General features: G+C 43.5%; 1 protein-coding gene and 1 long non-coding RNA gene across 4 annotated transcripts in view; one reads left to right on the forward strand and one right to left on the reverse strand.

Moving 5' to 3' along the window:
- Window positions 1-26,360, forward strand: part of DIAPH1 (diaphanous related formin 1) — a 68,500-nt gene that overhangs the window by 35,154 nt on the left and 6,986 nt on the right. For both annotated transcript variants that reach the window (XM_059733339.1, XM_059733340.1), the window contains 13 exons: window positions 699-857; window positions 2,204-2,305; window positions 10,922-11,052; window positions 11,252-11,338; window positions 11,987-12,050; window positions 12,884-13,023; window positions 13,201-13,309; window positions 14,554-14,664; window positions 15,180-15,298; window positions 16,960-17,076; window positions 21,447-21,562; window positions 22,271-22,335; window positions 22,996-23,175. In XM_059733339.1, coding sequence (XP_059589322.1) covers window positions 699-857; window positions 2,204-2,305; window positions 10,922-11,052; window positions 11,252-11,338; window positions 11,987-12,050; window positions 12,884-13,023; window positions 13,201-13,309; window positions 14,554-14,664; window positions 15,180-15,298; window positions 16,960-17,076; window positions 21,447-21,562; window positions 22,271-22,335; window positions 22,996-23,175 — 1,500 coding nt within the window. The remainder of the gene's footprint in view (window positions 1-698; window positions 858-2,203; window positions 2,306-10,921; window positions 11,053-11,251; window positions 11,339-11,986; window positions 12,051-12,883; window positions 13,024-13,200; window positions 13,310-14,553; window positions 14,665-15,179; window positions 15,299-16,959; window positions 17,077-21,446; window positions 21,563-22,270; window positions 22,336-22,995; window positions 23,176-26,360) is intronic.
- Window positions 4,354-26,239, reverse strand: LOC132252453 (uncharacterized). 2 transcript variants are annotated; one of them, XR_009464377.1, is made up of 3 exons: window positions 25,802-26,239; window positions 8,363-8,475; window positions 4,354-4,589 (listed from the first exon to the last, which is right to left on the reverse strand). It is a non-coding gene; the product is annotated as an uncharacterized LOC132252453 (long non-coding RNA). The 2 variants fall into 2 exon arrangements; XR_009464376.1 differs by lacking the exon at window positions 8,363-8,475.

The following is a 26,360-nucleotide window of genomic DNA, read 5'->3' on the forward strand; positions in this document are numbered from 1 at the left end:
AGAGCAGGGGGCAGGAAGGGGTATCAATCTTACTTGCTGGGGGTGTGGTCTACCCACCTTTGATTGTTGCTGGTATTACAGAAGCAGTGCTGGACTGCTGCTGCCCAGCACAGATTCCCCAGGGGGCTGCCATTCTGGTGTGGTGCCCTCCCTAAGTCAGTGCCTGGGGCTGATGCTCCACTTGCATACCCCTTGTTGATTAATAGTCTTAGTGCTGTCATGTTTCTGGTGGATGGTGCTGCAAAACTGCTTCTGGGTTTCAGGATTTTGCTGATTCAGACTTCCCTGGGATGATGTTGAATTTGGGTGGCATCAGTAGTTGTGCCAGAAGATGTCAGTTTTTCCTCTGTTAGTGACAGTGCATGAATATCTAGAAAAGAGAGTAACCGCTAACCTGGGCTGCAGGTTGTCAGTTACATGTGGTATTGGCAGATTTTGTCTGTATTTTAATCTTCACTCTTCAGTGTCCCTACTAATTGGCACTTGGTATGTTCCTGAAGCGTGGGTTCAGGCCCCTTGGTATAAAGACTACCTCCTAAACAAGCTCTGTTTTCTCTCTGTTGCCAACAGTGCAAGTCTGAGAGTCTAGCTGGATTTTGAGATGATATGCAGAGTTGCAGATGATGCATAAATCTGGGTGGTGGGCAATGTATCCTGTTGAATTTGTTTTTTGTTTGTTTTTTTTTAATTTCACTCAGCTGGAACGATTGACCAGTATGAGGATAAAGAAGGAGAAGGAAAGGCCCAATGCATCTCATAGGAATTCGTCTGCCTCCTATATGGATGTTCAAAGCACAGGCCAGACGCTGCAGGAAATCCCTGATGAGGACGTGCTGGTACTCTTTGAGCAGATGCTGGTATGTCAGTCAGCCATACATCCACCTTCTGTTCCTGCATGCCTTGCTCTCTAGACTAGGGGTTGGCACATTTTTTGGTAGTGGGAGTGAAGGGGGCAAAATGACCCAGCTCAGGTTGGAGATGGGTGGCTATTAGGACCCAGCTGCTGCTCCCCTTTCTCCCTACTGCCCAACTACACTGTTTCACAGCAGCCCCCTCCCCATTCCCTGCTTTGCTAGAGTCCCAAGCAACAGACAAGTGGCTTAGGGGGAGCCTCCCAACTATGAATGCCACTGAAGCCATAGCTCTGCAGTCTAAATCTGGCCCTGACCCCTGCACTAAATGATATCTTCGCTTTTTTCTCAGGTCAGGAATTGGAGACAGTGGTGCCTTCCACTTTTCTAAAATGCCTAATTATGTGAGGCCTTCGTTACAAAACAACATCCTACAACTTCTGTTTTGCTTTCATATACCTCCATGCAGAAGGGAGTCTGTTTGATCCCTTGGACTGTAGTTTCTCATAGATCCAAGACTGTATTATAATATTCCTCTTGTGGACATCCCTCCATCCAGCTTCTAAGTCCCAGCCCTTTTTCTCCAGTGGCTCTAATTCTGGGGTGTGTGAGTGAAGTTAGGATGGGATTAAGAAGCAAAGAGGAAAATAAGCTCTCTTTAATATGTTGCAGCCAATTGCTCGATTGCATCCCCATCTCTGGTTCCTTTGCTGTTGGGTTTTAGACTCCTCAGTTGTTTAATAGCCCTCTGATTTTGGTGTTATTAGCAAACATTAAATCAAGAACATTTTCCACAAAAGAAACCTAGCAGATGTGAAACAGAGGCAGGGACTTAAGAGGGACTGACTTCTTTTTAGTAGGATAGAACCCTCGTGGGAACCATAAGTCTTGGACTGAGTAAGAACTAGCAAGTGGTTTAACTGCTTGACAGTTGCATCATTATTGGGACAGAAGACCACAGTCTGAGAATTCTTGAGGTTGGTCAGTTAGCTCTTGATTAAGGAGACTAAGAGGTAACTTTCTCTGGCTTTCCTCAGGGCATTTTCTATTTCCTTTAAGGAAGTGTGTAGTGGGGATTGCTTTTGTCCTTTTCATAGCTCAGGTGTTTCCCTCTGATGAAGATTATGTATGATGATTATATAAAGAGTAAGTACTCTTCTTTCCCTCCTGAGATTCTGCCATGCTCACTAAAACAGGTTTCAGGTCTTGCTGTGACAGGGTTGGAAGCTTGCCACAGACTGAGCAGATTGTATTCCATGTAGCAAATGATGTTTCTACTTGAGGGATTTTGTTCCAAGGATTAGGGCATCTGAATAAATATTTTTTTTTACTTGGCTTTTTTTGTTCAATAGGTGGATATGAATCTGAATGAAGAAAAACAGCAACCTCTGAGGGAAAAGGACATAATAATCAAGAGGGAGATGGTGTCCCAGTATCTGCACACATCCAAAGCTGTGAGTATTCTTGCTCTGAGTACAGAAAACAGTAAAGGAAGGGCACAGTGAAGTACAGGAAGAAGTACAAAAACATCCCTTGTAGGAGAAGTTTTTAAGTGGAATCTGGTATGACCCCCACAAGCATCTTGAACAAATGTGAAGGAGATGTACAGGAAAGGAAATGGCTCAGACCCTAACTGTTGTTAGAAAGTGATATACAGCCTCTATGGCACTTAACTTGGAAAGTAAAATTGAACAAAAGTTTTCCAGTAAATTCTCAGTGAAGTATGTACACCAGGAAGAAAGTAGCTCAAAATTGTTATTAATTTGTATCTGTTGTTAGTTTGTCGCATCATTTGGTTAATTTTCATAGTTTCTAAAGATAGTAGAGTGAACCAAGATATGGTAGGACCCAGATCATTCATATCCAGGTGGTTTGCAACCCAGTTGATACAGCAACCTGTTGCAAATTAAGGACAAACCTTTCAGCTATTTTGCTGTGGCAGTTACTTCAGAGTGCCCTTTCTTCACTCAGAGCGCTACAATAGTATCATGGAGCTGGTCAGAGAAGCACCACCCTTTTAGAAGCAGCTGAAGTGAACAGCTGAGTACTTCCGTGATTTGCTGTGGCTCTGAGTACCCACAGCAGTTTTCAAATCCTCATCTTTACAAGAGCGTTAGAAACCCTATGAATTATCCAGGTTCTACTGTATTCTGTGACTAAGTGTTAACAACCTGTTCTAACCATTTTTGTGAAATAATTATTTTTAAAAAATTCTGAAAACTTCTCTCATTTTTTAAAGTTATTTACTTTTTAAAAACACTCTGAAGAGCATCATGGTTTTTTTTTGTGTGTCTTATTGATTCATGTTTATAAAGCTTTTGCCAAGAAAAAACTGTGAGAATAGACAGAGGAATCATTGAAACAGACTATATGCAAAGTGGTGTCAAATTCTCCAAAAAAAGGGGGAAAATATTAGTAGCCTTCTGTTACTGTATGTACTGGGTTTGGTTAAATATCTAGGCTGTTTTGTTCAACAGGTGGAGATAAATTAAGGTTTCTTGTTTTAAAGGAAAATAATCAGTTACTTTATTTATTTTTGTTTCAATCGACTTTATAAAAAAAAAAAAATGTTCTATTTTTTTTCCTGCAAAAAGCACTTTGTTTATGGAAAAAAGAACATTTTTACTAAAAAATTTCAAACAAAATTTTGATTGTGTCTCCTACATTTGCATGCCATAAGTAATCTGAGTATTTCCCCAAAAATGCTTCAAGTCAACATTGCCCCTCTATGAAAAGACAGCCTCTCATCATTTGTAAATGGTCTTTCATCATAAGCTGTTCTAAAAGAATTCTGGCCAAATGGAATAAGTAATGTATGTGATGAATCAGCCAAACTATTTCTAAAACAGGGCTTGGTATGTATGCTTAACTTCAAAGTCCTTTTGAAGTCTGTTTTGTCAAGTCCTCTGTAAGTGGATTATACTCTAACGTCACATTTGAGAAGTGAGGAGATCTATTGTGTAAGATTTTTAGACAAGACTGTGGAGATTTTTCCAGACTTACATCCAAATAATTTTTGAATGTGTGGACATGTGACCAGGTCCTTGTAGAATTTTGTTTCTCAAATGTCTGGTGGGGATCTACACATCTATTAAAAGAAACCAGCTAACTTCTTCAAACTTGCTAAGAGCCTCCAAGTCAACTGCTCATAAGAGCAGCATATCCTGCTGATGATACTGAATAACCTGAGCTCAGTCTTTAGTTTCCTTCTCCAGTAGTGCTTTCGTCTGGCTCTAGCCAGGCCCACCTGCCAGAACTCGGTATTTTCTCCTTCCACTCAATAGGGGACAGGCAACCACAGTTTTTTCATATCATGCACACTCCACATAGATATGTATCACAGCTCTTGCTGCAAGCACCTGCTCCAAAACTGAATATGGGTGAGAGAGTTTCAGAAATTCTTAAAATGATACAGCAGGAGTCAAATTCTTCTTGCTTGCAATTGTGCTGTACCCCCTGGGAGGAGGAGGGGAATGGGTTAAAAATTTCATAAAGGAGCCCATGATTTAATCTTTTTATAGAATCACAATTTTTCGTTTCTTGAGATGTTTCTTTGGGCCACTGCCCACTCTTTAGCTTGCTGGACCCACCAGGACCATTCTCTCTCTCTCTCCCTTCAGAAACAGTCAGATTGCCTTCGCCAGTCAGTTAGCATCTTGACCGGAAACTCAGAATGAGGGATAAAAATGTGAGGAGACGGAGGCTCAGAAGAATAGCAGATGCTCTGAACTTGTCTGTCTGAAATGCAGGAAAAAGAACAAATTATTTGCCATGTTATACTCTTACCTCCTAGGCACATTGGCAATGCCAGTAAATAAAGGAGTCCTGAAGCATGTAAAAAAGACCAGTTATAGACTCCAGCCTCTATTTTCAGCAAAGTGATTGGGGGTCAGGGCATGGATGTCCCTCAGAGAGAACTGGAGTGCTTTGTTTTCATGTATGGCTATTTAATGATCTTTGTAGCACAAAAGTCCAGACTGACAGGAGTAGTTAGATAGTCCTAAGGACAAAAATTTGAATCCACAATGGTGTCCAAGGCCTACACATTTCATATTAAATGACTTCTTTGTGGATCTGGCCCCAGGATCCTAAAAAGCTGAACCATCTGGCCAGGAGAGTTTACTCTTTGGCATCTCTTAGCCAGCTGTCAAAGCCTGGTCACTAAATGTGAGTGCCTGACTTCAGCCAGTCTGCCATGGTTCCCTGGCAAGCTCTCGCAAGAATCAAAAGGTACATCGGGGATAGCTAATAGCTAGAATTTCCCTTCAGGAGCCTCTGATACAGGATCCCATTCCCTGACTAGATGCTGCTATCAGCATCATCTCTGATACAGTCGTCTGACATTCCTTAAGGCAGCAAGGGCCAACCTTTTTGGCACATGTGCCTCAACTTACATCCTGTGCCCTCTCTAGTGCTATTCCAATCCTCTTCCCCTGTCTGATCTTCTCTGCTCCCTGCTTATCTGTTGCTGTGTTCCCTGATCCCTCCCTGATCTGCTGTGTGCCATGCAAAGAGACTGCCCATGCCGCTCATGGCACTTGTGCTGCAGGTTGGCCACTCCTTTTTTAAAACATCTAAATAACCGTTGAAAAGTTTCCCTTTAAAAGGGCAGACCTATTTAGCTTATATATGGATGAGTTGTTATATACATTAAAGCAGGGGTTAGTAACCTATGGCTCGTGATCCAGATCTAGTCTGTAGAGCCATTTGAAGTGGTACACAGAGCTGGCTGGGCTGCGCTTTGGAAGCATTTCTGTGTGGAGGGACAGTGGCTGCATGAGGTTGGAAGTGGCCCACACTCGGAAGTAAGCTCTGTTAAAGCAGCTCCCCACTGCAAAATGGTGCTGACCCGTGCCCTAAAGGACTCTTGAAGAACTATACACATGACTGGGAGAAACGATTTGGATACTAGAGTCAGTTCTTTCCCTTGTTACTGGAGACCTGCATGTTGACCTCCTTATAGGAAGTCCCACTTCTGCAAGACAGCCCCATCCTCTTCTATGACTGCCCACCCTGCATCTTCTTCCCAACAGCAGGTTTAACATTCAGATTGAAAGGCCATTTTTCTCACTATTTCTGGTTAGCTTCTATCCCATGTTTTAAGGCACAAGCTGGGATTACTTCAAACAGTACAGGAGCTTGTAGGTGCCATTATAAAATTGAGTGTATGGAAAAGAAAAAGGGGCAAAGACTAAAACTATATGGAGTAGCCTTTAGTAATAAGCTGCAAGGGAAAATGCTGGATTTCTTACTTCATTTAGGAGCCTGTCACAGCTTGCTGTATGGTCAACTGTAGCAATTAAAGGCAAATCATGCCCCAGCTCCCTTCACAGTCCCCAGGGCTAACATTACTATTAACATTACTGTTAGGGTGCTGAGGGAATTGGCAGAGGTCATTGCGAGACCCCTGGCACAGCTTTATGAGCACTCATGGTACTCTGGCAAGGTGTCAGAAGACTGGAAAAGGCCAGTGTGGTCCCCATTTTCAAAAAAGGGAGAAAGGAGGACCCAGGAAACTATAGGCCTGTTAGTCTTATCTCGGTCCTGGGAAAGGTCTTTGAGAAAATGATCCAGGAGCACATCTGCAAGGGACCAGCTGGGGAGATTATGCTTAGGGGCAATCAACATGGGTTCATTAGAGGCAGGTCCTATCAGACCAACCTGGTTGCCTTCTACGACCAGGTCACAAAATCCTTGGACGCAGGTGTCACGGTGGACGTAGTCTTTCTGGACTTCAGGAAGGCCTTCAACACTGTCTCTCATGCCATTCTCATTAAAAAATTAGGTGACTGTGGTATCGATGCCTACACAGTCAGATGGGTCACAAATTGGCTGGAGGGCCACACCCAGAGAGTGGTGGTGGACAGGTCATTTTCGACTTGGAGGTATGTGGGCAGCGGGGTTTCCCAGGGCTTGGTCCTCGGACCCGCACCGTTCAACATCTTCATCAGGGACTTGGAAGAGGGGGTGAAAAGCACCTTCTGCAAATTTGCAGATGACACTAAGATATGGGGATAAGTGGGCACGCTAGAAGAGAGGGACAGGCTGCAACTAGATCTGGACAGGTTACAGGGGTGGGCAGATGAGAACAGGATGAGTTTCAATACTGACAAGTGCAAGGTACTGTACCTAGGAAGGAAGAACCAGCAGCATACCTACAGGCTGGGAAACTCCCTTCTCATCAGCATGGAGACAGAAAAGGATCTTGGAGTCACTAGTGATTCCAAGATGAACATGGGCTGCCAATGTGAGAATGTGGTCAGGGAGGCTAACCACACCTTGTCATGCATCCACAGATGCATCACGAGCAGGTCCAAGGAGGTGATCCTCCCCTTCTATACGACATTGGTCAGGCCACAGTTGGAGTACTGTGTCCAGTTCTGGGTGCCGCACTTCAGGAAGGATGTGGACAACGTGGAGAGGGTCCAGAGGAGGGCCACTCGCATGATCAGGGGGCAGCAGGGCAGGCCCTACAAGGAGAGGCTACAGGACCTTCAGCCTCCACAAGAGAAGGCTGAGAGGGGATCTGGTGGCCATCTGTAAACTTGCCAAGGGGGACCAGCAGGCAATGGGAGAGTCCCTGTTCCCCCAAGCACTACTGGGAGTAACAAGGAATAACGGTCATAAGTTGACTGAGTAGATTCAGGCTAGACATCAGGAGGTACTACTTCGCAGTCAGGGCTGCTAGGATCTGGAACCAACTTCCAAGGGAAGTGGTGCTCGCTTCTACCCTGTGGGTTTTCAAAAGGAGGCTAGATAATCACCTAGCCGGGGTCGTTTGTCCTCAGCATTCTTTCCTGCCCATGGCAGGGGTCGGACTTGATGATCTGCTCAGGTTCCTTCCAACCCTACCAACTGTGAAACAAATGGTGTACCTTTTCTACTATGGATTAGACCCCCAATAGTCACTTTCCATTCTTCTCCCATGAAAGGAATGTTAACCCTCAAAAGTCCAATTTGAACCTTGCTTATAGGCATAATTTATTAATATAATCATAGCCATCTGCAGAATCTCTTCAAATGAGATATTTCACAAAACACCTTTATAGCAAGACAAGTCTTTGTATCGCTGTCCTGCATCCCCACTTTCAATTATCCCCCTAAAACTTAACCAAACATTTTCAGTTCCTCTGCTTGTATTCTCAAGCTTCTTTCCTAGTGGCACTGTTTTGCAAATCTTGCAACTCTTCCCAGTGACCTTGCCTCAGGCATTCTGTGGCAGGGCTTTCTATAATGATCCACACCCTAAGCTCCTTCACCTGTGAGTCCTGCCCTGCTGAGATCATCTTCACAGTAACCTGTCTCCAGAATCAACCCATCTTTTCTTGGGGTAAGCCTGCCTTGAGTTGGCTCCTTCCTTTCTTTTTTCTGGGGCCTCCATATAATCCTGCTTAATAGGATTCCCCAGTGTTTTCTCTACCAGATCTCATCACTCCTTTCTGTTCCTCTTTTTCAAAATTACAACTCAGCTCTTTGTAATGGTTAGGTGACAACTATCAGATCCAACTAACCAGTCATGGATGAATTGGATTTCTTAAAGAATTCTTCCTCCTGTGACAGCCCATAATAGTGTCCCTGATGAGAAAGTGTTTCTGTTCCTGTTGTGGAATGTATCATCTTAGACCTGAAAGGCACAGACAGAAACGACAATTTTTGCCCAATCTGGCCATAGAAAATAGTATATAGCCATGACCAAACAAGTGCACAGTTGCAAACAGCTTAAAAAATGGCCAGTTGGGTGAAAATCTGAACCCTCATTGCACGAGGGGTCAGGTGAAGACGTTTTAAAACAAAGCATTTTCTGTAACTTCTGTCTGCACTGTAAGTGACTAAACCATTTCACATACTGAGCTTCTAGTACTAAATGAAATCAGATGCTGAAGATGATTCTGTTTTATTTTATTTATATTACTTAAATGCACTAACTCTTTAAAGGGAAGACCTTGTCCTTAAGTCTGATTCCTTATCTGTGTGTGTCCTTCACTCTACCTTCAGGTGGTCTCCTTATTCTGAGGTATACTTATTAGTTGTATTACTATAGGGCCTAAGACCTCTAGTCAGAAACCAGGGCCCTGTTGAGTACCGTAACATTCCAGTTATAATTCAGCCTTTTTCCCATTTAAAAGGAACACTTGGAACAACTGGAACAATAAAGTACTATTTTACAAAGCACATGACCCTCTTTTGAAATCCTAAAGCCCACATGGCCCTTAACTGCTGCACAAAGTCATCTGCTTTGTCCTGTGTATTGGGGAAGGGCCACAATAGCTGTGTGAACCCAGATCACCATGACCCCACAGTTCCTATGGAACTGCTTGGTCTTCTCTACCAGAGTGGAAGGCAGGCAGGCTAAGATCCCAGAATTCCTAAAAACCTGATGTCAGGTGAGGCTTCCAGACCCTTGGGTCTGTTGCAGGGAGCATGGAGCTGGGAAACCTTTGGTAGCAGCTCTAAACAGTTAATGTTGCAGGTTACTACTAGAACCACAGACCCAGAAGGAGCCTACAAGGTGAGATGACAAGAAAGCATGCAGGGTTCTGTTGGAAGCCTTTCTTTTTTGATTAATTGGAAGTTGGCCAAAAGCAATAGTGAAACATTTTGAATTTAACATAGTAGCATTTTCCAACAAAACAGGAGTAAGAAAATTCTCCCAGAACTACCCACTTTCTCCTGTCCCACATCTCTCAGAAATTAGGAAAATTTGGAATTTAGGAAAAGTTAGGAATTGAATTCCTAAACCCAAGAGTTTGGATTCAGGATTTTGGCTGTATTTGTCAGTGAACTTTGAATCCACAGCTGCAGTTCAAATTGCCTTTTTAATATGAGCCAGTTTTTGTTTAACCTGTTGCAGTTTCTATTTAACTAAAATATTTGTCTTTAAGTATTGATGTGAGATTCTAGGCTGAAGACGATATGATGAGTCTTGGGCAAAATCTTGTCCAATACAGAGGAAACCATTTGTTTTTATTGTATTTAATTCTTTGCATCCTTTTCTTGATTATTTGATTCTTCTGTGAGATTTTGTAAGAGCAATAGCAGTTCAAGGACTTTATCTGTAGCTATTGATTTATATTTGGAGAAGGGAAGCTGTTTTTTATAACACTGAACCTGAAAATATGGGAGCAATTTACATGTAGTGTCAGCTTATAGTTGGAACAAGACTGTATTTCTTACATGAACCCCAAACCTTCAACTTCTGTTGTGTAAAGATGTGAAGAAACAGAGAAATTTTCATTAAATAATTTAACACTTAATTTTCTATGATTCTATGAACACAAGTTCAAACCGATTTATATTAACTGCCATGCTGCATAAGAGTTCATGAAATGTTATGGGCCTCAGTGGGAATAATGTGTTAATGCCCAGGTTTAGTTCATTTTCATTAAATACTAATAATGCCACCCAGGTAGAAGGAACTTGATTACAATGCACTTGGCTAAGTGAGGTTGCCTAGGTAGCATTTGGAAGAGAGAAAACATTGAAGTTATTTGTTGAAACTAGGGGCTTCTTGTTTTAACTGAATGTGACTTTCTGAAAGTTGGGTGAGTTAGTTTTGGGTCCTACATAAACAAACACTGCTGATATGTACCCAAATTCTATCAGTTAAGAAAGATACGTTTTCCTGCTGGCTGGTCCAGAAGTTTGTGCCCTTTTTTGTTAATGTGAAATCAGTCAAAATAATCCTTTCACTCATCACCTCTAGGATTTACTTTTTCCAAGGTAGTCCAAGGATAGCATGATACAAATGTATAGATGTACCAAGGGCCACTGAGACAAACTCAGATCATACTCTACTTCAGCCTCACATAAATGGTGACAGACATCAATATCTCCCCTTCTATTCATCCATATAAAGTACAGAAATAATACCAAATAGCACCATCCTTCTAGAGAGCTCAGTCTGTCTTGCCTACTAAGAGAAGTCACAGATTGATTGATTAAAATACTAATACATACGTAGAGCATACATGTGTGTGTGTATATATGGACAATAAAAAGTCAAAATCTCTTTTTTATGCTGCTATTAAAAATAGCTGAGCTGAAAATTGATTTATTTCTTCCCTGTGTAGGGTATGAATCAAAAGGAGAGTGCTAAGTCACCTATGATGTATATCCAGGAGCTGAAATCAAATCCCAGGGATGCCCAGCTGCTCAACTGTTTGGAGTCTCTGCGAGTGTCACTGAATAATAACCCTGTCAGGTAAAGGGCTGGCTGAAACAGAGGAGACCAGGCAGGGACCTGGAGATGTTAATAAGGAGACTGGTTCCTTGGCTGTTGGGAACTGTGGACAGTGCATTGAAAATGAGCAGAGGAGAGACAGGGCAGGAGGTGATTGAGAGTCTTGGAATGTCCCATCCTTCTTTGGGCTGCTGATATGACTATATTGTGTTCCTTACAGCTGGGTGCAGAATTTTGGAAATGAGGGCCTCACTTCCCTGCTGTCTATCTTAAAAGTGCTTCATGAGGAAAAGGATGAGATACCCAGGTAAGGGACTGACTGAGTAGGAACTGTTTATAAAACTGTTCATAAGACCCTGTCCTGCTGAGTTTATACATTTCTTATAGTCTATTTGGAGACTCATGAGGGTGTAGGGCACATATGGATTAGCTAATTGTGAATAAAGGCAACAGGAAGAAAGCAATCCTGGGATACCAGTCTGCACTATGGGATTTGGGGGAGCCTTTTTTCTGTCTATTTTGAATTCAGGTATGGGTTGATTAGGGCAGAAGTTCAATGCAGCATTAAATACAAAAGACCTCATTTGGCTTCATTTGAGAATTGTGGGGTGACTGAGTTTAAGTTGATTACAAAGGTTGAGAGAAACTGTTCTAAACTCAAGGCACCTGTCCATAACTTTCATGAATTTAGCAGCATCCCAGGTGAGGAAAACTGTTGTACTGTCTCAGTTGACCCCCTCCTGCCACCGCTGCTTCCACAGGTGCCTCCCAGAAACAGAGATGCACAAGACCGTTTCACCTGGCTATGGTACCTGTGTCACAGCACCCTTGAAAGGGTCTTCCAGGACCCTGCTTGAGAACCACAGGGTTAGAATGTGAGGATCATTTTCATCCATGTGACTATAGTGATTGATAAAAAATGCAAATTGATAGATCTGGTTTCCCTTCCTTGCAGCTCATATGATACCCGGAATAAACATGAGATCATCCGGTGCCTCAAGGCATTCATGAACAACAAGGTGAGGCCCCTCTCCCACTCCAAGATGACTCTCTACTGCCTCTTCCTTGTGTTCAGTGTGCCCTAACCTCATAAGATAGTCTTTTGAAACTGGGATAAAGGAAGTGAGGATGGAGGCTCCTAACTCTTCAATAAATTGTTGTCTTTACCAAAGTGGTGCACCTCAGTTCCCTCCCCCAGTGTTTTGGAATTCTCACTTTCCTTTTCTTCTTCTAGGGCTCCACTATTTTTCCTTCCATATTTCCATACTCTCATTTCCAGACTTTTGGAGTTCGTTGTACCATATTTTTCTTTCTGTATTTTTTTTTTCTCTTCTCATCTCCCTCCCATATGTAGACACTCCAAGAGCTGCTAAATTGCTTCCCTGTTTGCTGCTTGCTTCCACTCTGTATCAGGAATGCCCCTGTCCACATTCTCTGCCTTTCTTAATTAAAACTTGTGTGGCACTCCTACCTTCCCTTTCTATTTGCATACATTCTGAAACATCTAATACTACTCCTTTTAACTCGCTCTGTTCCTCTGGTTATCCTCTTTATCCCTCCCTGTTACTTTATAAAGTCCTGCTCTGTCTCCTTTTAGTTCCATTTGATTATGGCCTTGCTGCATCCCCTCGCTCTCTTTTTGCTCCCACGGGCTTCCTGTACGACTGCCCAAACCCACACTGGGAATTGTGTCAGATCCCATTTAATGCCTTTCTCTGGCTGACCTTGACTCTGGCTGCTTTGAGACAGTCCATCTCCCATGCCTTGTCATTTTAGTCTTCCAGCTGCTGAGAGGATGAGACAGACATTGAGCAGATGTTTTGTCACTAACTCATCCTGTCTTCCCTTTCAGTTTGGTATCAAAACAATGCTTGAAACTGAGGAGGGGATCCTGTTGCTGGCAAGAGCAGTTGACCCCAAAGTCCCTTCCATGATGATAGATGCCATGAAGCTGCTGTCTGCCCTTTGTATCCTGCCTCAACCCGAGGACATGTATGTGGCTATGGGACTCATTCTACCATTCATCTTTCTTGAGCCTCTGACAATGATTTGGCTTCCTTTGGAGTCTCCCAACTGATGTTACCCTACAAACCTTTTATTTTATTTTGAAATGTCCATACTCCTGGTTTAGAGTGAGGGGCTGCTGATACCTTTTTCTGACTATTGCAGGCATGAGAGGGTTTTGGAGGCACTGACAGAACGAGCAGAAATGGATGAAGTGGAGCGATTCAGACCCTTGCTGGATGGTCTAAAGAGTGGAACTTCAGTGACGTTGAAGGTAATTTGCTATCTCAGACTGTGGGCACTCCTCTGGGCTGGGGGAGAGAGAGAGAGAGGGTTGATTGGTGCCAGCACTTCATCAGCAACTTAGACGGGGGGTAAAAAGCACCCTGTCCAGATTTGCAGATGACACTAAGATGTGGGGAGAAGTGGGCACGCTAGAAGGGAGGAATAGGCTGCAATCAGACCTGGACAGGTTACAGGGGTGGGTAGATGAGAACAGGATGGGTTTCAACACTGACAAGTGCAAGGTACTGCACCTGGGGAGGAAGAACCAGCAGCATACCTACAGGCTGAGGAACTCTGCTGGGCAGAGGCAGAAGAGAATCTTGGAGTCATTACTGATGCCAAAATGAACATGGGCTGACAGTGTGGGGACGTAGTCAGGAAGGCCAACTGTACTTTGTCATGCATCCACAGATGCATCTCAAGCAGGTCCAAGGAGGTGATCCTCACCCTCTATGTGACACTGGTCAGGCCGCATTTAGAGTACTGTGTCCAGTTCTGGGCGCCGCACTTCAGGAGGGATGTGAACAACATGGAGAGGGTCCAGAGGAGCGCCACTCACATGATCAGGGGTCAGAAGGGCAGGCCCTACGAGGAGAAGCTACAGGACCTGAACCTGTTCAGCCTCCACTAGAGAAGGCTGAGGGGGGATCTAGTGGCCATACAAACTAGTCAGGGGGACCAGCAGGCATTGGGAGAGTCCCTGTTCCCCTGAGCACTACCAGGAGTGACTAGAAATAACGGTCACAAGCTGGCAGAGGGTAGATTCAGGCTAGATATCAGGAGGCGCTACTTCACTGTCAGGGCGGCTAGAATCTGGAACCAACTTGCAAGAGAAGTGGTGCTGGCTCCTACCGTGGGGGGTCTTTAAAAGGAGGCTGGATGAACACCTTGCTGAGGTCACTTGACCCCAGTACTCTTTTCTGCCATGGCAAGGTGTCAGACTTGATGATCTGCTCAGGTCCCTTCCAACCCTACCAACTATGAAACTTTGACAGCTGTCTCTACCAAGAAGGGGGTAGAGGGGATATATGCTAGCTGTTTGATATCTCTCCTTGATCATCATAAGATATGAGAGCTAGATGCTATCCACCTGATGTTTCCTTGTGTTTTGCACTATGCTAATAAACCTCTGCTTGATCTGAGTAGTTTTCTGGCACTTTGAGAGCCTGGCCAGGAGTTCTGAGTAAGGAATGGGTCTTATGCAGAAGCTTTCTGGTTTATTTGTTTTTTTAGGTAGCCTGTATGCAGCTGATCAATGCCCTGATCATCCCGGCTGATGAGCTTGACTTCAGAGTACACATTCGCAGTGAGCTGATGCGTTCAGGATTGCAGCACATCCTGAAAGTAAGGAGCAGTTATCCGTCCTGTTGTGCGGCCTTTACGTTCAAAGAAGGGAGCAGCAGCTCCTGTCTCTCCTTTTTTATTCATATTAGAGGTTCTTTGAACCATTCAAAAGCTCTAGGAGTGATAGAGCAATGCTGTTTTTCCCAGCTCTGTGCTGCAGGAATACCATGTGCCACCTTACAACCCTGTTCTTGGGTAGTGGTTTCTTATCCCTTAGTTACTGCTTATGGATACGTACCTCTGGACATGGATTTTTACATTTTCACTTGGATGGTAAACATGGTCCTTTTGCTGGCAGTCTGCAATCATCTCCTCTCCTTGTGAACAAAGACTCACATGCTGAGTGGTAGGCTTCTCCTGTCTGTTGAGAATACATTCTCTTGGGACCTCTAGTAGGCCAGTCTGCATATTAATGTTTGGTGCCCCCCCCCCCCCCCCCAGTGACATTATTGTGTGCTGTAACATGCCTTCTAATTAGGTATGCTTCTGATAGGCACTCTCACATATTGTTGCAGGAACTGCGAATGTTGGAGAATGAGGAGCTGAAGGTGCAGCTTTCAGTATTTGAAGAGCATGGTGAAGAGGATTCAGAAGACCTCAGGAGTCGCCTAGAAGACATTCGCATTGAGATGGAATATCCTTTTTTAGCTTATTGGGTAAACAATAGGCTTGAGGCAGGAGCATTTCTACGGCGTTTCTTAGCTCAAATCCATCTACAGCAAGAATAGATAAAACAATGTGACATATGAACAGATTCAAGCCTTTCATTTGTTGCTAGTGAAACCCAGGAAAGTGTTGGAGAAGGGTGGAATCATTATATTGTCCTGTATCCAGTCTTTACTTGGGGAATACCCAGGCTCAACTCAGCCAGTGCTATCAGATCACCTAGGTTCTGTAGTCTTTTTGGTTCAGAACTGCCCCACTGCTTTCTAGGATGCCTCAGGTCAATTGCGCAAAGTAAACATATTGGCAGACATACTGGTCCTCTACTTGGGATTTGACAGTTGATTAGAAAAAAGAATTAGAACTGATTTTGAATATTTGGGGAGTTTATGGAACACAACTTGTCTGATACTTCCAGAAGCCTCAAGTTCAGATTAGACTTCTATGGACAAAGTTTGTATATAGTTTGAATATAAGGTGTGCAGTATATAAGTTGAGCTGTTTTGAAATTGGCCACCAGAGGGCACGTGAAAGAACTGCTGTTTTGCAAAAGCAGCAGAAATTTTTTCTTCAGTCTGTTCTGGCATGAAAACCTTAATAAAACATCCATTCCCATACTTGAAAATGTTCCCCTTTGTATAAAAGGGATATAAATCTCTTAACTATAGTACATAGTGTCTGTGTGTGTACCATTAGTCCGGAGACTAGCTTTTAAGTCACTCTTGGAGACAAGAGAGCTCAGGAACTACAGTTTAGATGTTAGTGAAAATATAAGGTAGTGGTAGCTGCTGTTGCTGTTCCTACTCCTCTTCCTCCTCACTCTAGATCATCTCTATTAGCAGGATAGCTGGCAAGATCATATATAGACAGGTGGTTGCTCAGGCCCCGTTTATGGGGTGTAAAGGGAGTGAGTAAAGAATCCTACTCCCATACCTTGCCTGACCATTGATTCCTCCTTGGTAATAGGAGACCACAGCTGAAAATTCCCTTGCCTGGAAAGTGGCACATACCTGATCAGCAAATGGAATGACAGCTTCAGGAGGGTTTGTGCAACTCCTTGGGGGTCTCCCCAGACATAAGAGATTGTGTATCTAGGTTTATAGACCCATACTTACTCCTCTGCCCAGTGTGTCATACAGGCAGGTGCAAAAGGGGAATGTGCAAGTGGATTGCATACTTCTTTCAGTACTCCCTGCTTCAAGTTGCACACATTCTGCTGTTTTTTCATGCAGAGTGCTACCCTTTGAGGGAGGAAGGGCAGATACCTCAAACTGGGGATTCTGTGTTACTGTTTTGAGGTCCATAGGAACAGGTACTGAGAAACGAAGTACCTGCTCTCTTGTAAGGTGAGAAAATGAGTATCAACAAACTTAATTTCTCCAGTATGGCGATAGAATGTCAACTAGTGAAGATTGGTTGGGTTTTAAAAAGTCTCAGTGAGAAGAACTCTGCCACCCTTCTTGGCCTGTGATATATGTCTCTTCCCTATGCAAAGGTTTTTTTAATGAGAGAAAATATGCATGGATGACATTGTGGATGACGCTGAAAAAATCAATTCCTGTCTTAGGGAGAGTCGACAGGGCACTTGTGTATCTTTCCAGAGACCTTTTGGTTCCTTAACCCTTTGTTCACTGATTTCAGTGATGTCTTCCAGATACTCCTGAATACAGTAAAAGATTCCAAAGCAGAGCCATTTTTTCTTTCTATCCTGCAGCACCTTCTACTTATCCGCAATGATTATGAAGCCAGGTGAGGAAAGGTCCTTCACTCTAAGCCATCTAGGATGAATGCTGGCAATGTATAGGGATCTTAGTCACTTTATTTGGGGGTGGGGTGATAGTTGCACGGAAGACTGTTTAAAATGTTCTGATAGTCCCAGGGTAGGAGGGACGTATGAGGTCGCTGATGCATCTTGTTAAAAGATGATGCATCACTATGAGACGGGCAGTACTTGGAAAAGGCCTTTTTTCATAAATACTCATGTTCTTGGTTAGGGACACTGCATGAAGATGGCAAGCACCTCCAGTTCAACATTATGATGATCCCTGCCATAAGCTACCTGTAGGGTGAGTGGTCAGCCAATCAACACTGGTCTTAAAGCTACAGGAGTTCAAGGAGGAAGAAGAGAAACTGAAAAAAACCCCACTATAAGCATATACTGGAGGGAGGAAGTTTGAGCACGTCTGTTGTTATAAAGCCTCTCTAAACCATTTTCCATATTTGATGATTTTTTACACGAGTCTTGATTTTGACTCTGCGAACACAAAGTTGCAGAGAATGACAGAAATATGAAAGTCACTGTCCATAGTCCCTTCAAAAGTTTCCAACTGAAAGGCTATGAAAAATAAAGATGAACTTTCCTTAGGCTCATTGTTTTCTTAAGCTTGTATGGCCAAAGAAAATTGTTTCGGCAACAGTGCTGAAGAAAAGATGCCAAAGAATCTGAGGGATATCCAGCATGGATTTGTTACGGGTAGGTCTTGCTTGACCAATCTCATTTCCCTCTATGACCAGGTGATGTATCACCTGGACAAAAGGAAAGAGGTTGATATCATATTTGGATTTTAAAAAAGCCTTTGACCTAGTGTCCCATGATGTCCTCCTGGAAAAGTTGGACAACCGTGGCCTAGACTACTCCACAGTCTGATGGCTGGGGAACTGGCTCCGAGGTCGGACCCAGAGAGTGGTAGTTGACAGAACCAAATCATCGTGGCACTCGGTGACCAGTGGCATCCCCCAAGGCTCCATTCTCGGACCTGTACTCTTTAATGTCTTCATAAATGATCTGGATACTGGTGTCAAAAGTGGACTGGCCAAGTTCACTGATGACACCAAATTCTGGGGAAGAGTGTCCACACTTAAGGATAGGCTGGTAATCCAGGCCGACCTCGATAGGCTTGCAAGGTAAGCGGATGAAAACCTGATGACATTCAAATATGGAGAAATGCAAGGTGCTCCACCTTGGAAATAAAAACCCACATCACACTTATAGGCTTAGCAATGCTGCACTTGCTAGCACCATGACTGAAAGAGACTTGGGGAGTCATGATTGACCACAAAATAAATACGAGCCACCAATGTCATACTGTAGCTGGCAAAGTGAACAAAACTCTGGCTTGCATCTAACGATGCATCTTGAGCAAGACCCAGGATGTGTTATCTTCCCACTGTATTTGCCCTTGGTGAAGCTGCAGCTGGAGTACTGCATCCAATTCTGGGCTCCACAATTTAGGAAGGACATAGAGGACCTTGAAAGAGTCCAGAGGAGAGCCATGCGCATGATCAGAGGGTGAGAGAACAGGCCTTATGAAAAAAGGCTGCAAGCTTTGGGACTCTTCAGCCTGGAGAAGTGCAGGCTCAGGGGTGACATGGTGGCAGCCTATAAGTACATAAGCGGTGTGCATCAGGATCTGGGGGAACACCTGTTCACCAGAGACCCTGAGGGATGACAAGGTCCAACGGTCACAAACTGCTGCAAGAACATTTTAGGCTGGACATAAGGAAAAATTTCTTTACTCTCTGAGCCCCCAAGGCCTGGTCAACAGACTCCCTCTAGAGGTGGTGCAGGCACCTACTCTGGATGCTTTCAGGAAATGTGGATGCTTATCTTGCTGGGATCCTTTGACCCTTGCTGGCTTCCTACCCCTTGGGCAAGGGGCTGGACCTGATGATCATACGAGGTCCCTTTCAGCCCTAATGTCTATGAAATCTTGTCAGTAACACTTGAGTGTCTCATGAAGGGCCAAAACCAAACTGAAATCCCCAGAAAAGCTTCTGAAGGTCATGTTAGTTTTGAAGAGAAGCACTGCCTGGGAACTTAAGTGGATGGTCATAAAACCCAGCCAGGAGGAAGTTACAGGAAAGTGTTGCAGAATTTTTTTTCTCTTTGAAAATCTAAAAACAAATCTTACAAATTCTGTTGGCTTATCATAGATACAGATTTTATTCTTTGTTAATAAGTGTTAAGGGGTTGCTGAGATGCTTTTGTTTCAAATAAGAGGGCTTCAACCTGTCAAGGTTGAGAAACGCCGTTCTATAGCAAGGAAGATGCATTTTATTAAGAGTGGACTTGCATATAACAATTGCAAGAGAGACAGTTATCAAGGCTGTAACCTGGCCAAATATCTCTAGCGCATGTCACTAGGCACAGCAGTATTCATACTTTAGATGTGATGTCACCATGATGTGGTGTTAGCTTTGCTTGTTCCATGTGTGCTAGTTTCGAAACAAACTAGTGTAGCTTGGCTAGTGTGGTATTGCACACCTCAGCAAGTTCTATTTCAAGACAGACTGTTTTGGGTGTGTACATGGCACCACATTAATATGGCAACACTGCTTTGTGTTTGGGAGCTGGTACGTGTGGAGCATGTAAGTTGTGTGTCAACACAGAATTGTCTTGTGCTGTGTGAACAGCCCCTTAGAAGTAAACTTGTAATCTGAAGCCAATTTGATACCATATCGTATTGGCAGGCATACTTCAAGAATACCTTGGTTTCTTTTTCATAATGTACTGGTTACAGTTGTTCAGGTACTGAAGGTGGAATGAGGAGCATTATACAAGAGATGCAAGACATGTGCAGCCATCTGAAAGAACCTGGCTGGAGCTTCTAATTTATCATGAGACTATTTATACCCAGAATTTCACTGAACGACACAGAAATAATGACATCTGTAAGCATGGGTGTGTAACTACTATTGCTGAGAGAGACCGGGAAACCATGCTGAGAAGGGCAGGCATCTCTTATGTAGTGAAAAAGAAAATATAAAGAGAAGAGTGATAGAGATAAAAATTGAAGAAAAGGAGGATGCTGTTGAGATGGACATGAACAAGATGGGAATAAGAACAGAAAGGTGCCCCTGATTGGAACAAGTGAAGAAGGAGACCTGAGTAGATGAGCCTGCAAATGAATGAGAATAAAGACTGAATTGAGATAGGAGGAGATTATTTATGCCCAGGAGAAAAATAAACAAATACATCTTGATTGTGACCTATGACATTTGGTATCCTTTAGGAACTCCTTTGTCAAGACTTTTATTCTAAGTATATTTATCATTAGATATGTTTAAAAATCTCAAGTGAGTTTGCCCTCAAAGTTCTTGTTTTCTATACTGTATAGAGGATTTGATATTAAGTGGTTTAATGCAGATAAAAGGCAGGGTAGATATGCATCTTTATAGATTACATAAAATGGATATATATGCACACAGAGAGAGCATAAGTTTTTATGATTACAAGTTCACTTCCTCAAATGCTATGTAGATAAACCATTCTAACTAGTTATTCAGATTTTTCAGTAAACAACTTATCTCCCCTTCAGTATCAGTGGGGAGTCCACCTGCTTTAATCTATTGTAATAAATTGTTTTTAGCCTCTGGTGTAATTGCTTATGTTTTAGGTCATCTATATGGTTTTTGGAAAAAAGTACATTGAGAAAGGGAATTCATGTTAATATATCTATCACACTTGAAGATGATGAATTCTAGATACACTCTTACAAAGTAGAGAGAGGTATAGATTAAAGAGGAGCAGATGAAAACAAACCACAACAATTACCTTGTTAACCAGCTTCATGCCCCAACTAAAAAACAAACAGTTTTTCAAGCTCACTCAGGGTATTGTTTCTTTTTTTGGGGAATAGAAGAAAATTCTGTTGCCAGCTAATGGTGTTAATTTGTCAGGAACAAGAGAGCTCTTAGCCAAGGAGGCAGGAACCTGATGATGATCTGAGGGTAAAAAGACAAAGTAATTTATAGTGTTTCTGTGTAAAGGTGAAAGGGCTAAAGGCCAAAAGTTGTGAGGATGATAGGTAAGATGAATCAAGGAATAGATGCTTGGGGGTGTATCCACAATGCCCTAAATGTGTAGTGTGTTATAGTATAGTATGCTGATCCCTGTTACAGCTTCCAGAAACAAATTACGTTGCATACCAGAATGTGCATTACCTGGAAACTGAATTTTGCATCTGGTATCAAATTTTGCTGTTCAAATGTACTTAATTGCTGAATGCTTTATATATCTCGTTGCAAGGGGCCCTTGTTTGCTTAATTCCTGGTGTTTGCAGAGACATCTTTCATGGAGCAGTGTTAACACTTCGTTTCCTTTTCTTCTCCTGATATAGGCCTCAGTACTACAAGCTGATTGATGAATGTATTTCCCAAATAATTCTACACAAAAATGGTGCTGATCCAGACTTTAAATGTAGGCATCTTGCCATTAACATTGAGGGGCTAATAGGTAAGTCATGTAGCTGTTGATATCACAGTCAGAAACAGCTTGTATTGTTTATAGTTCTGGAATAAACTCTTGTCTTTCATTTTCCTCAGCTGTCTTTTCAGTTGCTGACTCTCGGATCTTCTTGCCTTTCTGTTCTTCTGGTTTTCCTTCCTTGAAAAAGCTTTACCGTTAGATTCTGTTGGTTCCCAACCCTTTTTTTCTTGTGTGTTTCCCCCCACAATGTGCTTTGTGCATTCGGAATCTGGATGTGGGTCATTTTGTTTACATAACTGTTCCTTAGAGCTGGACTTTCACGGTCTCCCCTGTTGTGCCCTGCTGGGGCACCTTCCTGCTAGATTAGAAAACAGATTAAAATTGGACTTCTGAAAGAAGTGGGGGGGTTGTTGGTTTTTTTTGGGGGGGGTAGGGGGTTGTGTTTGGTTTTTTTTGTTTTTTTTTTTTTTTATGAGCCATAGTGAATAGAAAGAATTATCTATCAGCAGCATGGGATTCTATGAGCATTGTATTGCAAGATGGAAAGGGTTACTGGGAAAAAGGGCAAACACTAGCAATGTTCATATACTGCATTGAGGTAAATGGTAATGGGAGTAAGAAAGGTCTACCTGTAGCAGGGACACTAAGGATTCTTACCATATTTGGAAAGGATTATTACCATATTACCACACTTGTTCAGTATTGTGTTCTTAAGTGCGCTTTTTCTTTTTGTAGATAACCTGATTGATCAAACAAAGGTGGAAAAAAGTGAAGCCAAAGCAGTAGAACTGGAGAAAAAGGTGTTTGAGGGGGAAAGGGGATGAAAGGAGAAAGGGGCATCTTGGACCCTGAGCAATGCATTATAATTTGAGATTGGATTGAAAGTGCTAATCAGATTCTTTCCCCTGGCTCTGCACATATGGCTGTTAAACACAGCTCAGACCACATTACACTTGATCTTTATCACTAAGGAGATGCCACATGTTTATTTTTTACATTTAAAAAAGAATATCATTGTTACAGAGAATTAGATTGCATTTGTGGACCATCATGTTTCACACCCACAGTTTATAGTCATGTGTAGGTCCTCTGATTGGGGACAACTGAAGTTATGATTGGGATGTAATTAAAATACTCAGTTTCTGTCACTGCCATGCAGTTATTTTCAGAACGTGCCAAGAGTTTGTAATGCATTTTCCCTTCTATGAAAGGTGCATTACTATTTATCCCATTGCAAATGTGAACTATTTCACTTAGAAGTCCTGTCCTGGGTCCTGTGCCTATCTGACTGGATGGTGGAGACTAGGAGCATTTTTCTCTTCTCTTGGATTGAGTAGTGACATGCATCTTATCCTCCTGCAATATGAAGGGATTTGTGGGGGGTGATTATGGATTTTTGAGAGAGTTGCTGGGGAAGCCAGAAGAATCATGCCATTCCCTGACCTATAATTTCCTCTCAGCTGGACTCAGAGTTGACTGCACGGCAAGAACTGCAGGTTGAAATGAAAAAGAAGGAAAGTGACTTTGAACAGAAACTCCTTGAATTATGTAAAGAGAACAAGACACTAGACATGGAGAAACAGCATATGGCCACCGAGAAGCAGACTCTGGAAAGCAAAGTTTCTGAGCTGAATGAGGAGGTAATGTTCCAGTTGAGATCTGGGTGGGGCCATATGGGCTACACTGCCATATAGTACTTCTGCTGTCTCATGTTTAGGACTTCACACAGTTATCCGAGATGAGGTGCTTCTTTTGAACTACCAGCGAAAGTCCTGGAGAGCTTTATTTTTAAAACACCCTTATTTCTAACTATGTAGTTGACTAGGAAACTAGAAACTGCACTTTTTTCCAGGAATCTTCACTTGGGTTTGTCTGCCTACAAAGCAGCTTTCTAGCTCTGTACCACCTTTTTTCTTAGTAGCTCATTGTTCTGATTGTAGTCAAGCATCCCTATTTGGGGGTCTCAGTGATCCTCCAGACTCAAAGGGTAGAATCTCTGGAGCAAAGCAAAGGTTTGGTGGCCTTTCCCACAGGAACATCTTTCTGAGGTGCAAACAGTATTTTGGGTAGAAAAAATTATTTTCTCATTATTATCCCCTAATTGGACTTAATTCCAGCACAGACTAATTTGAAACTAACACTTTTCAGTTTAAGTCTCCTCTTGCTTAAATTCATGACCACTGTGCAGTTCTTAAGCTCTAGCTGAAGCCCTTTTTGTTCATAATTCCATCACATTTATACAACAATGTAAATCGCAGCAGAGTGGACACATGGTCAGTTATTCTAGGGTAGCTGCTTCTGAGTTGGTACTGTTACAGCATCTTGCCACTAGGTGCAAAAAAGCCAGTAAAAGCCTGTATCCTATACTAGCAAAATTGGCTGCCCTGGGACAAACTGATAGCTCTGGACGCACAACTTATCTTGGTGGTGTAGTTTTACTCCATGTTTCCGTGGTAGTTCTATACTAGTTTCAAGTGCATTACACTGATGTAAGGCTGTGTGTTTTGTGTCTGCACTTTGTTTAAACTGGTGTAAAAGTTGATTACATCAGTGTAAGTGTGTTTTGTCCTAGCCTTTTGTACTATTTTACTATTGACAATTGTTGTTACAAGTTACTATAACATTGTATGATCTTTCACTCACTTTCCAGCATTTAAGTGTACAAATGGAACAGACCACAATTATCACAACAGAGTTCAGGACTATCATTGAGCTTTGTTTTAGCGGTGGAGCTTTTTATTTTTCTGGTATTTAATATGGCTTGCATTGTGCGCTGTAGCCAGCAAGAACCTTCTTAAAAGGCACTAGGGTCACAAGAGCATCACTTTTTCCTGTTTCCATTTGGTCATAGGACTTACCATATTTACCTGAATTCAAGATGACTTTGAATTTAAGATGACCCCTCCATAATTAGATTCTACACGTGAACAATGTACAAATGTTATAATTTTCCATGTATAGAATTTAATTATTTGGGGTCATCTTAAATTTGTCCCACCCCCACCCCCCACTCTGCTGCAGGGGGGCAGGCAACAGGGTAGGTGGGGAGGGGAGTCAAGCAGCCTGACTTGCCTTCTGTGGCTGGTTACCTTCCAGCTCTGCCTCTGCTCTAGCCTGGGTCACAGAGCACGTGGTTGATCCAGCCCCCACCCTGGCATGCAGCAGTGTTTGCTGCAGCAGTGCAGGGCCCAGATCCAAGACTGGAGCTGCCATCACTACCGCTACCACCCCCACCACTACTGCTGCCTGGCTGGGCAGGGGCCAGAACAAACGTGCTCAGTGCTCCAGGCTTGGAGTAGGGCAGGGGCCAGAGCCAGAGAGTGAGCAACAGTGGGGGGCAGAGGTTGGGGGGGAATAGGCAGCAGGAGCAGAGGTGGTAGTAGGGGTCAGCAGCTGTGGCTCTGAGACTAGCTCCAACCTGGGCTCTGAGTCAGAGTCCAAGCTACAGTAGCCACTCCCCCACAAACAAGGGGCGTTTTTCCACATGTTAAGTGGGATGGGTGGGGGAGGGGTGTAACAGGTCACCCTCCCCAGCCATCTTACGGGTCATCCATGCCTTAAGTGGGGCACCCTTGGAGTCCTCTTGGACTTCTGCTGTCCTGCTCTAATCTCATCTGCCACGTCTTGATGGAATTAGTATGCAAGTAGGAGACTGCCGATTATATTGGGTATGTTGGGGTCTCTCCTATGATGGTCTGACCCCCTTTTTCTCTAGCTAGGCCTCTCTATCCAAACCCACCAAACAGGGTTGGACTCCAAGGCTCTAGCTCTTCCTTCCAGTGCCTGGAGGCTCTCAGCCCCCTTTTCTGCTCCTTTCTGGGGCACAGCACCCCCTGGCCCAAAGGCACACGCACCGGTCCCCCAGCCAAAGGGGTCACAAGTTCAAAACCCAGGTGTGACCCCACCTGTCCAAACAGTAGAAAAATATACACTTGCACCCCCTGCCAGGTGCTCCAGGCCTCCCTGGCCTTCTTAAGATCATCCCAAAACGGTGCCCTTACTTGCATTCGTACTCTCCACAGCTCTGTCTCTCTCTGTGCCTCACTGGTGCCGGGGTCTGTGCCCCTAAAAAGCTACGCCCTCACTAGCATTGGGGATCCCACTCTGGAGTGGGTCCCCAAATTGAGGCCTCCTCCAACCCCTAATAGCCTCACCCAAACCACAGGTCTTATTCCATCATTAAAAGAAAACAAATAAACAGTCCTGTTTGTGGGCAGTATCTGCCACCCCAAAAATGGGAATAAGGGAAGTGTTATGTCAGCTTACAGTTGCAGGTTTGTTTCAGCTCCCCACCATCAGCTCCAGTCCTTGCTGCAGTGCGGCTGTCATCTCTCCAGGGCTTCTATAGTTCTCCTCTTCCTGGCTTTGGACTTCCCACCAAGCTTCTCCCTGGAGCTCAGAGATGTGCTGCTGGCTCCCTGGCTGCTGACCTTTACTGTCATTCAACCCAGGGTTTTTATAGTCCTGCCTCTTCCTGTCAGCTGACTATTCATCCCAGTTCAGTAGTTAACCCCTTCTTCCCCATCCCTCTGTGCCCAGAAGGTTCTGGCCTTGTAGGGGCACACCTTCTTCCTTGTGACAGGGGGACAGGATCTTGTCTTGGATTTGAGTAAATATGGTATATCCACTGTCTTGCTTAAGGAAATGGAAAAAAATAAGGGAGCAGCATGTAGCAGGGCTCCTGTTATACTCCTTCACTTTGAAGGCACTGCTAGTATCCTCTTGGAGGAGGGGGCAAGAAATTACTATTTCCACAAATTGATACTTTTGAGACCAGTTGGTTTGAGACCAGTATCCTTTCTGCCCTCCTGGACTGGGAGTGAAA

Source organism: Alligator mississippiensis, chromosome 9 (assembly GCF_030867095.1).
Source record: "Alligator mississippiensis isolate rAllMis1 chromosome 9, rAllMis1, whole genome shotgun sequence".
Classification (NCBI taxonomy): Eukaryota; Metazoa; Chordata; order Crocodylia; family Alligatoridae; genus Alligator; species Alligator mississippiensis.